The 14,602-nt window shown below is 46.6% G+C and overlaps 1 protein-coding gene across 2 annotated transcripts in view; it reads right to left on the bottom strand.

Annotated features, from left to right (window-relative positions):
- Positions 1–13,902, bottom strand: part of ALPK3 (alpha kinase 3) — a 76,957-nt gene extending 63,055 nt beyond the window's left edge. The window contains exons 1-2 of one of the 2 annotated variants that reach the window (XM_028707135.2): positions 13,615–13,902; positions 1,866–1,904 (exon numbers count right to left, since the gene is read on the bottom strand). In XM_028707135.2, the coding sequence (XP_028562968.2) occupies positions 1,866–1,904; positions 13,615–13,775 (200 nt within the window). In that variant the 5' untranslated portion in view covers positions 13,776–13,902. The remainder of the gene's footprint in view (positions 1–1,865; positions 1,905–13,614) is intronic. The other variant, XM_028707136.2, reaches the window with a different exon arrangement.
- Positions 13,903–14,602: the final 700 nt, after the last annotated feature.

The following is a 14,602-nucleotide window of genomic DNA, read 5'->3' as shown; positions in this document are numbered from 1 at the left end:
TACTGAGTCCAATCAGTTTGCTGGAAGGAAAGGTGGGAGGAAGCAAGGGAGATTGGGGGGGGGGGGTTGCAATCAGGCTCACCTTGTGTTTAAAGAAAATCAGCAGAAAGTCTAGGTAAATTGGTGCATGGATGGGATGGTGCAAATTTACCGTGGCAGGCAGGATGGACAACAAGGAATGATTTCGATCCAGCTCCATGGTGCAAAAATGTCTATTACCTTAATAAGGTTCAAGATTTTGTGCAAAGACACAGACACACAAACACGTCCAGTGCAAACCATGGCAGATCAGGAAGTGTGTGGACCGCTGAAGTTTTTCTTAAATGCATTTAAATCATGAAACCTCCCTGTCTTTAACACAGCATAAGAGCCAAATTTTAATATACGCCGTCAGAGAGCTGCTTCTCCCTTGTAAAGCCCCTTTTAGGAGATGGCCCACAGCTTGGTGGCAGAGCGCATGCTTGCATGCAGAAGATCCCAGGGTCAATCCCTAGCATCTCTGAGTAAAAGGATCAGATTGCAGGAAAGGGGCAAAACCTCCACCTGAGACCCTGTAAGAACTGCTGCCAGTTGTAGTGCAGGTCACTAAGTTAGATGAACAGATATTCTAATCTGTTGGAGGAAATCTTCCTATTTTTCTAGAAAGGGGTGGTAAAGAGTTGAGGGTGTGCTTAACACAGGCATGGGCAAACTCGGCCCTCCAGATGTTTTGGGACTACAACTCCCATCATCCCTAGCTAACAGGACCAGTGGTCAGGGATGATGGGAGTTGTAGTCCCAAAAGATCTGGAGGGCCAAGTTCGCCTATGCCTGGCTTAACACTTTCCCTTCCAGCCCTTTTCCGCCATGGATCTCTGTCTCTACAAACGCACTCCCCAACCTTGTTGCATGTCTCCAAACTCATTTTTATCTTTCAGGAACCCCACAGTAGAGAGAGTTTCAGGAGGAAAGTGGTCTGGCAGGAAAAGGGTTCAGCATCCCCTCCCCACTCCAAATTGCCCCTTCCTCAAGGTGCTTTGTAAAAGAGAAGCAGTCCTCAGACTAATGTACATCTCATCTAGCTTGGAATTTACTCATCTCTCCTTCTCCTGTTGGGACAGGAAGGAATCTGAAGAAGATGGGTCATTTTATTCACAAAGGAGAAGTTTCTCCCTCCCCTATAAAATCAAACTCTCTGCTATTCTAGCAGGCCCCTCGTCCAACGCTGAAGCATTGCCAATAGCCATATTCAGGAGATTTGGTGCCTGCTCCTCAGCGAGTGATGACAAGTCTGGAAAAGCCAGGTAGCCTTCCATAACCTTTGTCAAACCATTTCACAAAGCAAACGCAACTTATTAAAGCCAGCCTCTCCCAACCTGGTTCCCTCTAAATGTTGCGGACAATGACTGCCAGCAGCGCTGGTGCGTCTCGTAGTTCCAAACATCTGGAATAATGTTGGGTGGTGCCCATTTGGACCAGTAGGGTGGAAGGGAGGGAGACCAACAGTAGGCACAGCCACCGCCTGATTGGCTGTAAGAAAGAAGACAGGCAGGTGGGGGCTGGCTGAGGGCAGACTGTGGTTGGTGGGGCAGTGCTATGGGGCCCGCCTCCAGTGAGAAGGCACCAGGTTCGAGGGAGCTGACTTGAACCAAATAACAAAAGCATCCCAGAGTGGGGGAACAGCATCCTCCTTCTTTAAAACTATCCCGTTGTGTATTCCACACACCTTTGCGGAGTTTCTTCAGTACAAGCAAGCATAAGCATGCAGGATCGAGGCAGCATTGTCAGTGCGGTTAGTACCCCTGATCTCAGTGGGTGAGTTGCACAGACAGTCTTCTTGACCCCGGAAGTGTGCAGTCAGACAAGACTAATACAATATCATTTACCTTCCAAAGCTGGAGGGAGATAACCGGCTGGCTGATAAGCTAAGCAGAGACAGCAAACAAAATAATTAGAATTTAAGAGTAATAATAAGTAATAATAAGAAAGCATAAAAGGGAGCTCAAAACAACAGTTATTGGGATGTATTAAATGAGTCCTCGCAACACGAGTCAAGAGACTATTAATAAAATTCAGCTGCCTTCTACCGCCTGCCAGTATAAACACACGACGCTGTAAATTGCAACCAAAGGCTATGAATGAAAAGGGTCGTTAACAGCAGGGGAGAAAAGCAAGGGCAGTTCTGTATATCCCCCCAATGCCACTTGGAAGTGTTAGGCAGGCATCGCACGGTTGTGGGCACAAAGCAGCGAGGGCTGGCACAGTTGTCAGAATGAGATTCGGGGCAGCGGATTGGCAGCCCACCTTCTCCACTGTGAAGGATGAGGATGGGACTGGGTTCCAGGCCCCATTTCCTCAGCACTGCAGGAGAGTAAACGGTGCTGGATTCACCCAGGAGAGAGCCACCAGGGACTGCACACCGGCCGGGCTGGGTGACCTCTGCACAACTTGACCCCAAGGTGTCGACATACCTCTCGGGGAAACCAGAGACCTGTTTGAGCAGGATCTGGTGGTAGCTCAGCTGGAGCACGAAAGCATTCCAGAAAGCAGCTATATATAAATAGCCCCGCTCTTTCTTAGTCAGCTGTTCACCTCCCTAACAGCCCTGCTTGCGAGCCATTCCAGACAATAACGTCTCCTTGCAATAGAGCCGTCGTTATTAGCTCATTTATTAAGGTGGTTCCAGAAGTCCATCCCCTGGAGAAGTGCCACCATGGCACATGGGACACAGCGTGGGTTGAAGGAGTCAGGTGATACAAGGGGCTAATTGGGTTTCATTTGGTGATATAAAGTTTCCAGTGTTGACCTGCTTCTTCAGTTAGCGTCGTTCGTTGTTCAGGTGCAGAAGAGACCAGGGAACCTGTTTTGCCTCCAGATTGTTGGTGAACATCAACTCACACCAGTTCTAGCCTTCATGGCCAATAGTCCAGGGTGAAGGCAGTTGGATTCTCACATCTAGGAGGGGGGTATCACATGTTCCCCATCTCTGAGCTACTGAGCTGCTCTCAAATGACCATCCCACCTTACCTTAGCTACTTACATGACTGGTCCCAGCCTGCCTCCAGACTGCAGCTCTATAATATGAGCGAGTAAAATCCTCATTGATACACTGGGCAATAGATATTGGTCATAACATAGATATAGAAGCATGGGAACGATTGTGGAATACGGATAAAACATTTACAACATGTTACAATCTAAGAGAAAATTATTTGAAAATGATGTATTGATGGTACCTAACACCGAGTAAATTGGCAAAAATGTATAAATCCAAATCAAATAAATGTTGGAAATGTAAAGAGAAAGAATGTTTTTTTTTAAATCATATGTGGTGGTCTTGTAGTAAGGTTAAAACTTACTGGGAAATGATATACAATGAACTGGAAAATATGTTTAAAATAAAGTTTGTGGGGGGGAAACCAGAAGCCTTCCTTTTGGGAATTATAGGGACAGAACTACCCAAACTATTTAGAAATATTTATGTATGTGACTACAGTGGCAAGAATGTTACCTGCCCAAAAATGAAAAGAAGAAGTCCCAGCGAAAGAAGAATGGATATAAAACTTATGGAATATGCAGAAATAGCTAAACTTACCAGAAAAATAAGAAATCAAGATGACGAACTTTTTATAAAAGAATGGAAATGGTTTATGGAATACTTACAAACTTTAAACATATAAGAAAATTGAAGGATTATTGTAATAAACGGCAGTTTTATAGGAGTATATACCGTATTTAAAGTAGATGAATAAATGAACAAATTAAGTTATCTTGGATATGCAGAAAATATTAAAAATAAATTTAAGGAAGTGCAGAAAGAGGGGGAAGGAAGTCGAGTTTTGAAATATTGAAATGATTGTAAAATTACTGAAATGAATAAAATTGAAAATAAAATAATCATCATCATCTGATTGTCACCTCTACCAGAAAGTCTGATACAAATCTGTAGAAGATGGGTCACAAATGCTTCCAGTTGCTGTCCTCTCCTCTATTAAGAGCCAGTGTGGTGTCATGGACTAGGACTGAGGAAACTCAGGTTTGAAACCCCCCTTCTGCCTTGAAGGTCAGAGTGTGACCACGGGCTGGGGACTTAACTCTCCCCATTGACCAGACAAGGGATGATGGGGGCTGGAAGCCCAACCACATCTGGAGGGTACAAATTCCCCATTCCAGCTGTCAATAAATACATACCTATCGCCAACCTCCACCACTCCAGATGTTGTTTTCCCTGTCTGGGCTCAGAGACCCAGTGTAAACCTGGCTCAAAGGAAGACGCAGCTGGGAAGAAGTGGTTGCAGGAGCAAAACCAGTGAGCAGGGGAGTTGAGCCCCTCTGCTCTGCCCATCCCTTCCCTGCTTTGAATCACCCACTGTTGCAGCGTGACTGTTGCAGCGTGACTGTCCCCATTTCGAAAGGCCAAAGTAGACATGACATTTGCCGTGTGGTCTGGCATTGCGTATTTCATTTTTCTTCAACCAAGAGCTGGCACAGGAAGCAGGCGCCGATCTTGATCAGGGCTGTGGCGTGGAGGAGGGAGGTTGTAAGCCTTTCCCCACTGAGATTTCGACTGAAATCGGGGGGGGGGGACAGGCTGAGAGTAAAGCCCCCACCGGTGTCGATAGGAGCTTTTCCCCCATTGCAAACGGGGGGGGGGGGTGTCTGCTCAGGCCTGTATTGGGCCCAAAGGGTTAAAGCCCCGCTTTCCCAAGCCGCAGTCCCAACCCAGCTCGCCCCCCTTCCCCAAAGGAAAATGGAACTCAGTGCTTTGAACGTTTATTTTTTAAAGCATTTTTTCCAGGTCAAGTTCAAAAAGGAACAAGTTCCATTTCAGTTCAATTCACAGTTCTGTCATGTGGTCCTCCGCGTTTTTTTCTTCTGCCTTCAGAAATGTACCAGCTGCTTTGCTAAAGTGCAAAATATACTTAAGAAGACCAAGAAAGCATCACAGAATGCAAACGGGTACATATTGTGAACAACTGTTCTGTTTCATGTCCCCAACCATTATGATATTCAAGCCAAAACAGCAGAGCCACTTTTCAGACAGCTAAAAATTGTAATTGCAATGGCCACAATCATACACAGCGAGGTGTGATGAAATCCCTATCTACCAACTATTTATCTGTGCATCTATCTAGTATTCGATTAAAATTCAAATTGGATTGGATTAAATATCACCCAAAGTGCCACAGCAAATGGAAATTAATTCATGTTCAGTTCACCTGGGAATTGTAGGAACTCATTGCAGGTATATCGTAATTTTGAGATTTTCGAATTAATTCATCAAATTGGTTAAACTGAATTAGATCATTGCAAGCACTGGTGGAACATCACAACGCCAAATTTCATGTCCAACATCATGTCTCATTCGGCCCCATGACACAATTCACGCTATTTCAGCTAGCTAAAGCTTTGGGGAAACAAGCCTGTCCCTTTAGTCCTTTGAAACAGGACCACTTAGTGGACAAGCCACCACATTCCCAGTTCACAACATGGAAAGTGCAAGTGGAGGAGCCAGAGAGAGCGACTCCAAGGAGAGCCTTGCAGGGAGCTGAGAGCCAGGGGGCTGACACAAGAGACATTCTACACAACAACCCTGGAGCATCACCACTGCACGGGGCAAAGCTTAAAGACCTACACTGGCTCCCAGTACGTTTCCAAGCATAATTCAAAGTGTTGGTGTTGACCTTTAAAGCCCTAAAAGAAGAAGAGGAGGAGTTTGGCTTTGATATCCTGCTTTATCACTACCCCAAGGAGTCTCAAAGCGGCTAACATTCTCCTTTCCCTTCCTCCCCCACAACAAACACTCTGTGAGGTCAGTGAGGCTGAGAGACTTCAGAGAAGTGTGACCGGCCCAAGGTCACCCAGCAGCTGCATGTGGACGAGCGGAGATGCGAACCCGGTTCCCCAGATTACGAGTCTATCGCTCTTAACCACTACACCACACTGGCTCTCTCTAAACGGCCTCGGTCCAGTATACCTGAAGGAGTGTCTCCACCTCCATCGTTCTGCCCGGACACTGAGGTCCAGCGCCGAGGGCCTTCTGGTGGTTCCCTCGCTGCGAGAAGCCAAGTTACAGGGAACCAGACAGAGGGCCTTCTCGGTAGTGGCACCCGCCCTGTGGAACGCCCTCCCACCAGATGTCAAAGAGAAGAATAACTACCAAACTTTTAGAAGACATCTGTAGGCAACCCTGTTCAGGGAAGCTTTTAATGTTTAATAGGTTATTGTATTTTAGTGTTTTGTTGGAAGCCACCCAGAGTGGCTGGGGAAACCCAGCCAGATGGGCAGGGTATAAATAATAAATTATTATTATTAAAGTGGGTCTGGGTCAATCTGTTTGCAATGCAAATGTCTTTTTAAAAAAGCCAAAAAGCTCATCTCCATTACAGATATTTCTCTTCCACACCAAAAAGTAATCCTCAGCCTGAGAGAAGCTCAAAGGGGATGCCCACAAATGTTCTTGGGTAGTAAAGGTAAAGGGACCCCTGACAATTAAGTCCAGTCGCGAATGACTCTGGGGTTGCAGCGCTCATCTCGCTTTACAGGCTGAATGAGCCCGCGTTTGTCTGCTTCCGCAGACAGTTTTTCCGGGCTGCTTCTCGTGAAACCAGAGCAGCGCACGGAAACACCGTTTACCTTCCCACCGGAGTGGTACCTATTTATCTACTTGTTACTGTGTGCTTTCAAACTGCTAGGTTGGCAGGAGCAGGGACCGAGCAACGGGACCTCACCCTGTTGTGGGGATTCGAACCGCCGACCTCAGCAAGCCCAAGAGGCTCAGTGGTTTAACCCACAGCGCCACCCATGTCCCGTTTCTTGGGTAGTAGTGCAATTAATAATAATACAGAGGTACCTCAGGTTACAAACACTTCGGGTTACAGACTCCGCTAACCCGGAAGTAGTACCTCGGTTTAAGAACTTTGCCCCAGGATGAGAACAGAAATTGTGTGCTAGCAGTGCGGCAGCAGCGGGAGGCCCCATTAGTGAAAACACACCTCAGGTTAAGAACGGTTTCCGGTTAAGAACGGACCTCCGGAACAAATTAAGTTTGTAACCCGAGGTACCACTGTAATAACAATATAATATCATTCATATAATTATTTATACAATTGCTGTGGCCAGCAACATGAGCGTTCACATAGCTGCAAAGGCACTGGAGAAAAGAGAGTGTTGTGCTTTCGCAATGTGTTGACTCTTCTCTGTCAAGTTTGAAGAGCAGGATTTGAATCCTAAATATCTTTGAAGCATGCAGACCATCTGGGAATCATGTGATTGGGGGGCACAACCGGTTGAGGCAGGCCCAGTGCATGTTTTCGCATATTTACAAGAGAGAAAAAGGCAATAGCATGGCTTCTAATGCATCAGAAGACTGGTCCATCTAAGCCAAACAGATTGGCAAGTGGTCTCTCCATCCTCCAGTGAATGGTCCCTCCTAGTCCTGGTAACTTGAACGGAGGAAGTTGCCTTACAGCAAGTGGGACCATCTAGTTCAGTAGCATCTATACCAGAAGTAGGGAGCCTGTGGCCTTTCAGATGTTAGCACAGAGGTACAGAATCAGGGTTGGAAGGGACCAGTGTTCAAAATTCCCCAGGCACCAGGCGTGTTTTGTGACTGGCACAGGCTCCATTGGCCACCATGGGTAGATCGCTGGATGCCAGGTTGGCAACTGGCTGGCTGGCGTTGTGATGCTGGGTGCAATGGCAGCACCACAACAAAAGATGTGCATCAAAAGATGAGCATCTTGTGCTTCTGCGCTGCCGCACAAGTCAGCTGGCTCACTAAAGGTTACCATTTCCCCGAGAGCTTCCTATGCAGCAAAATCCCCAACATGTTTCATGTAGGAACATTTATTGCATCACTATCCTGCCCTTCATCCAATTAGCTCGCAGCAGCATACGCACCGTCAACAACCCTGCAGGGTAAGTTAGGCTGGGGTATTATAGCTGGCCTAAGACTGCACAATGAGCTATATGGGGTGATGGGGATTTGAATTCAGGCCTTCGCCACATCACCCTTGATTGCTACTGATGACAGTCAACAAGAGTGCTGAAAAATCATTTGCTACATTGGGGGTGCCTTTAGGGAAGAATGCCATAATACGTGAAGCAGCTCTTTATCTATAGACATCTTAGACCTTGGGGGTGAATCAACAGATTCCAGAGAAGGTGTGGCAGTCCATGTTTGGAATCTACAAGTTTGTCTTGCAACTTGAGCTAGCCTATGTCACGCAGCATCGCTGGGGGAAAAGCCTCCTTAAAAAGAAATCTGAATCTACATCAAGTAGATACAGCTATCATACATTTTAAAGTCAAATCACCTCTGTGACTAAACCCGCGTTCCCCAACCAGGTGTCTTTCAGGTGTTGTTGGACTACAACTCCCATCATTCATTCATTTTCATTTATTTATATTCAAACAATTCCTTTACCACTTCATCACAGTCGTCTCTAAGTGCTGCGCAGACAAACCCATTACAAGACGACCAAACATGAGTTAAAACTATAAAATCCAATTTTAAAGACTGCTGGATTTATTTTTGGTTTTTTTAAGTTTTCAGTTGGCGCTGGACATTCAACAGGAACGAGACTGGTCTGACCTCAACTGGAAGGGAGATCCACAAAACTGGACCCACAATGCTGAGCACACGTCTCCTTGCATCCAAGCCACCCACAGGAGATGGGGAGCCCTGAATCCCTAAAACTACCCAGAGATCAAGGAGGGATGCACCTGGACCCAAGTTGTTAAGAGCCTTTGTATAGAAATCACACCCTCGGCCCATCTGGTGAACCACTGTCACTGCCAACTGGCTCTTACCACAAATGATGGGCAGGCGTCAAGAGAGCAAGATGCCGGTCACATCATTGCAAGAGTCCTTTCTACAACATAGACCAATATGGATCCCATAGAGTGTGGAAAGGCACTGCATTGAACACCTTAGCTGAAGGTGCAATGACCCTCAGAGCACCAAGCAAATTGAATTTATCATGCTGCTGAGTGATCCAGAGGCCCGCCCACCACTGCTGGTACCACCAGCCTCCAGACCACCTGAAGCAGCTCTGCTGGACGGCTCTTTGAGGATGCAACGGAGGTGGCAAAATAATTCTTTGCCACCTTCTCTGCCGCTTGGTAGGCAGAGGTGTGACCTTCAGGGTTCAAAATTTATGTTTGTTTAAGTGTTTTATGTTTTTGTTGTGTTTCTTATTTGTGGAAAATTAATAAAATTTATTAAAAAAAAAAGAAGAGGTGTGACCTTCAGGGTTCAAAATTCCCCGGGCACCAGGCACGCTTTGCAGCCGGCAAGGCTCCACCTGGACCACGTGGAGATCTGTGGATGGCAGGTTGGCTCCTGACATCTCCACCTGGCTGGCTGGTTGGCACTGTGGTGCTGCACATCTTGTGCTTCTGCGCTGCCGCGCAAGACAGCTGGCTTGACCGGCAGCAAACTTTGATCCTGCGCTGCCACGCGAACTGCAACCCTAGGCGCATTTTCTTGAGGGTCAGAAAGCCCCTCTTGCAGCAGGACTTACTTCCCCAAAAAACGTGTCCAGGGGAAAAGTTCCTTGTGCTAAGTTTGCCCAGCCTGGTGCACCCGTCTCTTTTCGTTGAAGCTTGAATTTTTCACCCCCTGCGTTCCAGTCGCCTCCCGCCTGCTGCACTGCCCACACCTTTCCTCAGTAAACCAAGGAAAACAGCAAGCTCTGCAGCACCAGAGAGGAGTCTAGTGAGGGATCATGTCAACAGCCCTCCACGCCTCACCCTCCCACAGCAAGACCAGGGCTGTAACAGGATCACCCGCTCAATCCACTGGGAAATCCAGCAGAGCATTTGGGAACATATTCAGTTCCATTAGTCTCCTGGGGCAGAACATCCACATTGCCCCCCCCCCTGCTGTCCTGCAGGGTGAGGCTGCTGCCAAAAGTCCAGACTTCATCCCTGCTGCCCGGGCTGATGGGAGTTGTAGTTCAACAATATGTGGAGAGTTCCAGGTTGGACTCACCAGCTGCAGTCACCTGATTAATCACTGTTATGTACTGAGTTGAATAGGATCCAAAATGCAGCAGTCTGATTAGTCCTAGAACAATAGGATCCAGAATGCAGCAGTCTGATTGATCCGCAGGAGCCACCCAATGCAACTCCTGGTGGAAGTTAATCCGCAACCTGATTGGTTTACAGGAGAATCCCGGAATTAGCCAATGTGGTGTAGTGGTCAAGAGCGGTAGACTTGTAATCTGGGGAACCGGGTTCGCGTCTCCACTCCTCCACATGCAGCTGCTGGGTGACCTTGGCTAGTCACACTTCTCTGAAGTCTCTCAGCCTCACTCACCTCACAGAGTGTTTGTTGTGAGGGAGGAAGGGAAAGGAGAATGTTAGCCGCTTTGAGACTCCTTCAGGTACTGATAAAACGGGATATCAAATCCAAACTCCTCCAATCACGTGGGGCCCATTGTGTAAATAATGTATATAAAGCAGACATTTCGGGGGAACTTCCATTCCTCACTACGATGAGCTGAATAAAGAGCATGAAATCCACACTCGACTCTGAGTATATTTCAGTCACCAAACGCCAAAGCTGCCCAGGATTTTTGTAATCCAAATGTCCATTGACTCAGGTGATCGATCTCCAGGCAGAGCAGGACTCGCAGATCTAATCATCCTTAACCATTTGCCATTCTGCTTCCCCATCCCTGCTCAGATGTGCTGTTTGTAGTCTTGCTGTCCCGAGCACAGCCTCACAGGGCAAATCTTATATACGTCTACTCAAAAGTCAATGTGGCTTATTCCAACATATGTTGGTATGAGATTGCCGTCTTAAAACAGCTCTTTCAGCAACTGATCCAATAACTAGGAAACCCAGCACACCGTTCCCAAGACTGTGTGCCGTTGTCAGTTCAGAAACTCTCAGAAATTTACACATAAGAAAAATGGTCAGCACCGATGAGAAATTAGGGCTGCGGGCTGGCATTGATTTCTGTGTTCTCCGAAGTTCAAAAACCACTGCAGTCATCTCAAAAGTTGCCAACAGTCCACGAGGATGACTCACTGGCTCACTCATTAGGTTGACTCACTACAAGGGAGGATGGCTAAGCTAAGACTTCTTATGCAAGCATGAACTGCAAAGTGCCACATGTTCCATACTCACAAGAAAGCAATATTTTAGTGTGGCACTGGATTTCTCTGGAAATCCCTGTCTACACCTTCACTGTACTGCTTTGTGATGCCTGCTAAATACATTTTTTTGTTTCGGTAAGCCTAAAACCCAGCCATTTAGTCCTATTATGCATACGTGCTTTTAAAACTTGAGTTTGGTCATTTTGTTGTGTCAATGGTTTTTAAAGTCTGTTTTTAATTGCTATCTTTTAAATGAATATTTCATACTATTTAAAACTGCTTCGAGATTTATTTCACTGATTAAGTAGTACACAATTCTTGCTTTAAAAGAGGGGAAGATACAATATCAACATTTGAACAAAGTATTTAAGAAAGATAGAATGCGAGGGTTTGGGGAACAAATATCACAACTGGAGCGAGATCTGTTGGAATGGAATGTAAAAGTGCTGTCTAAAATGTAAAAGATATTATTGGAATGGGAGACAAATGATGAGCAAGTAAAATCCCCAATGATACACACTGGGCAATAGATATTGGTCATAATATAGATATGGAAGCATGGGAAAATTATATGAAAATGATATATCGATGGTACCTAATACCGAGTAAATTGGCAAAAATGTATAAATCCAAATCAAATAAGTGCTGGAAATATAAAGATAAAGAAGGTTCTTTTTATCATATGTGGTGGTCTTGTAGTAAGGTTATACCTTACTGGGAAATGATATATAATGAATTGAAAAAGATGTTTAAAATAAAGTTTGTAAAAAAAAAGACCTGAAGCTTTCCTCTTGGGAGTTATAGGGACAGAACTACCCAAAGTGTATAGAAATTTATTCATGTATGCAACTACAGTGGCAGGAATGTTACCTGCCCAAAAATGGAAAGAAGAAGAAGTCCCAGCAAAAGAAGAATGGATACAAAAACTTATGGAAGATGCAGAAATGGCGAAACTTACCAGAAAAATAAGAAATCAAGATGACAAACTTTTTATAAAAGAATGAAAATGGTTTATGGAATATTTACAAATAAACTGTATTAATATATTAACCTGCAGTTTTATAAGACTATATATGTAAAGTAAATGACTATATGAGTAAATTAAGTTAATTTGTTTATGCAGAAAATATAAAAAAAACAAATTTAAGGAACTGCAGAAAGAGGGGTAAAGAAGTTGAGTTTTGAAATATTGAAATGATTGTACAATTAATGAAATGCGTGAAACTGAAAGTCCTAATAAAAATAAATAGAGGGGAAGAGAGAGTTCTCTAAATCAGCCCTTTTACTTGTATACGTAGAGCTTCCATTACTGGCCCGCAGCTTAATAATAGCCATTTGGCAGCTGGTGCAGAGCCAATTCCGAATGCCCAGGCAGAAGTCGCCTCTGCAAGCCTTGGCTTGCCCCGGTTGCTCTCTGTCCTCCCAGGTGATTCTCCTCTTCCTCTTCTCCTGGGTATCCCTCAAGGCCAGCGAGAATGCCTGGCGCATCGCGCTCGCTGATCAGCTAGGTCCTTTGCTAGCAGCAAGGAACGAAACAGACCTCTAGGAAATCGCTGTAATAAAACAGCTTGCTCCCTCCTCCTGGTCCATTGGCCAAGTTCACCAGGGCACCCAAAAGCCCACGAAAAATAATCAGCTTTATCTCTTTGTCGGCCTCGATGAGGAGGTTCATAGCCTCACAGAACTATCAACTGTCCACAAAACTGTAGATTTGTGAGTGCGTTGTCCCGAGAGAGAGAAAAAAGTGCATTTTGCACATTCTCCAAGGCACCTTTTCCTTCATTTATACTTCCAATGCGGAGAGGGGAGGGAGGCAAGGCCCAACGCTGAAATCTGCACAATTTAAATACCTCTGGTGCTTTAATAAGTACATAAGGTAAGAAGAGCCCTGCTGGATCAGGTCCATCTGTAGCCCAGGGCTGGGGAAGGGTGCTGGAATACCTCTCCCATTATCCCTGAGTCCACGGGCCAGGCTGACTGGGGCTGATGGGAGTTGGAGTCCAGCATCCAGAGAAGCAAACCCCACCCAGAGGAACCACAAACCAGACGCATGGGAAACTGCCCTCCCCGATTTCATGCCCCAGGTCGCCTGATCCTATGAGACAGGCTGCCACTGGATGTCGAGGCTCCATGGAGGGACTGCCACGGCGGTTGTCGGTCCACCTCTCCTCCTTTCCAAGCCCTCTAAGCGAGCGGTCCCATCCCTACATCTGGTGGCGATGAGTTCCACAGGTTCCTTCTCCCTCCTTTCGACGTGCCCTTCCTCTGACCATCCGCAGTCTCTCTCTCCCGAGCATCCATTCGCTTCCCAGCAGGAAAGAAAAGCGCTTGGTGCCCATCTGTTTCGTGTCACCTCGCGGGCAGGAATGCCCCCCGACGTAACCACAAACGCTTAGGGGGCCTCCACCTTTCCCCTACCCCTACACCGACCCCCCACCCCACCCCACCTCCGGGCCTGGATGCCAACAGCGCCCCACATCTCCCTCCAGGGCACCGATTTCCCCCGCGCGCCCCGACGGCGCGTACCTGTTCTCGGGGCGCACGCTCAGGAAATAGCTGCGCCGCTCGGGCCGGTGCTCCACCAGGGGCCCGTTGTCCTCGCCGTCGCTGCCCTGGCCGGGGCTGTACGCCGAGTAAGGGCCGTTGCCCGAGTAGGAGCGGCCCAGGGGCCTCCGCCTGGAGCCCATCTGCCCCGCAGCGAAGAGCGACGCTCGGTCTCTCCCGGCCGGGAAAAGTGGGGAGCTGGTGGCGGCGGCAGGGCGCGCCGGGGTCCCGGGCGGCTCCCAGTCCGCTTCGACGCCGCGCAGCGCGGCAGCCGTCAATCACGCGCGGCCGGCCGCCGAACCCGCTATTTATAGTGGTCCGCACATGGGGCTGTCACTCAGGGACGGCGGGGCGGACCCGCGCCCGGCGCGCTCCCTGCCCGTCGGGGCCCCCGCGCTGTTGGCTGGCTGCGAGACGGAGCCGACGGCACGGCTGTCCTGGCGCAGTGCCGGATTTACATATAAGCGAAACAAGCTGTAGCTTAGGGCCCCACACACTTGGGGGTCCCCAAAAAAATTAAAGGAGAAAAAAAACCCTGGATGTACATTTCCAAATTATAAGGAAAAAAACCAAATAAAATAAAACCTACATACAGCAACAGTGTTTTTGTCTTGTGTTGTGTAGGCTCCTATGATGTAAGTCATGGGCCCTGTCTGCTTGTATTAACTACAGTTGCATTGTACAGGTTATAGCACTTAATTTCATATTTATAAAGCTGTTTACAATTATTAGTAGCTTGCAACATATATCACCTGTTATTATTTCATGTTATAGCAAGTTTCTAGAGACTAGATTATGAGTCTTTGTAAACTGTGTTTCTAAAGGAACTTTTGTTACTGCCAAACTCCAATATGTTTGCATTATTAAGTTATGAATAAAAATCATTTTAATAATTAATAATTAAATAATTAGATAAATAATTTAAAAAATAATTAAAAAATAATTAGATAAATTAATAATTATTGATCAT

Source organism: Podarcis muralis, chromosome 14 (genome assembly GCF_964188315.1).
Source record: "Podarcis muralis chromosome 14, rPodMur119.hap1.1, whole genome shotgun sequence".
NCBI lineage: Eukaryota > Metazoa > Chordata > Lepidosauria > Squamata > Lacertidae > Podarcis > Podarcis muralis.
The sequence above is the reverse complement of the archived record's forward strand: the minus strand, read 5'-3'. Positions and strand labels throughout refer to the sequence as shown.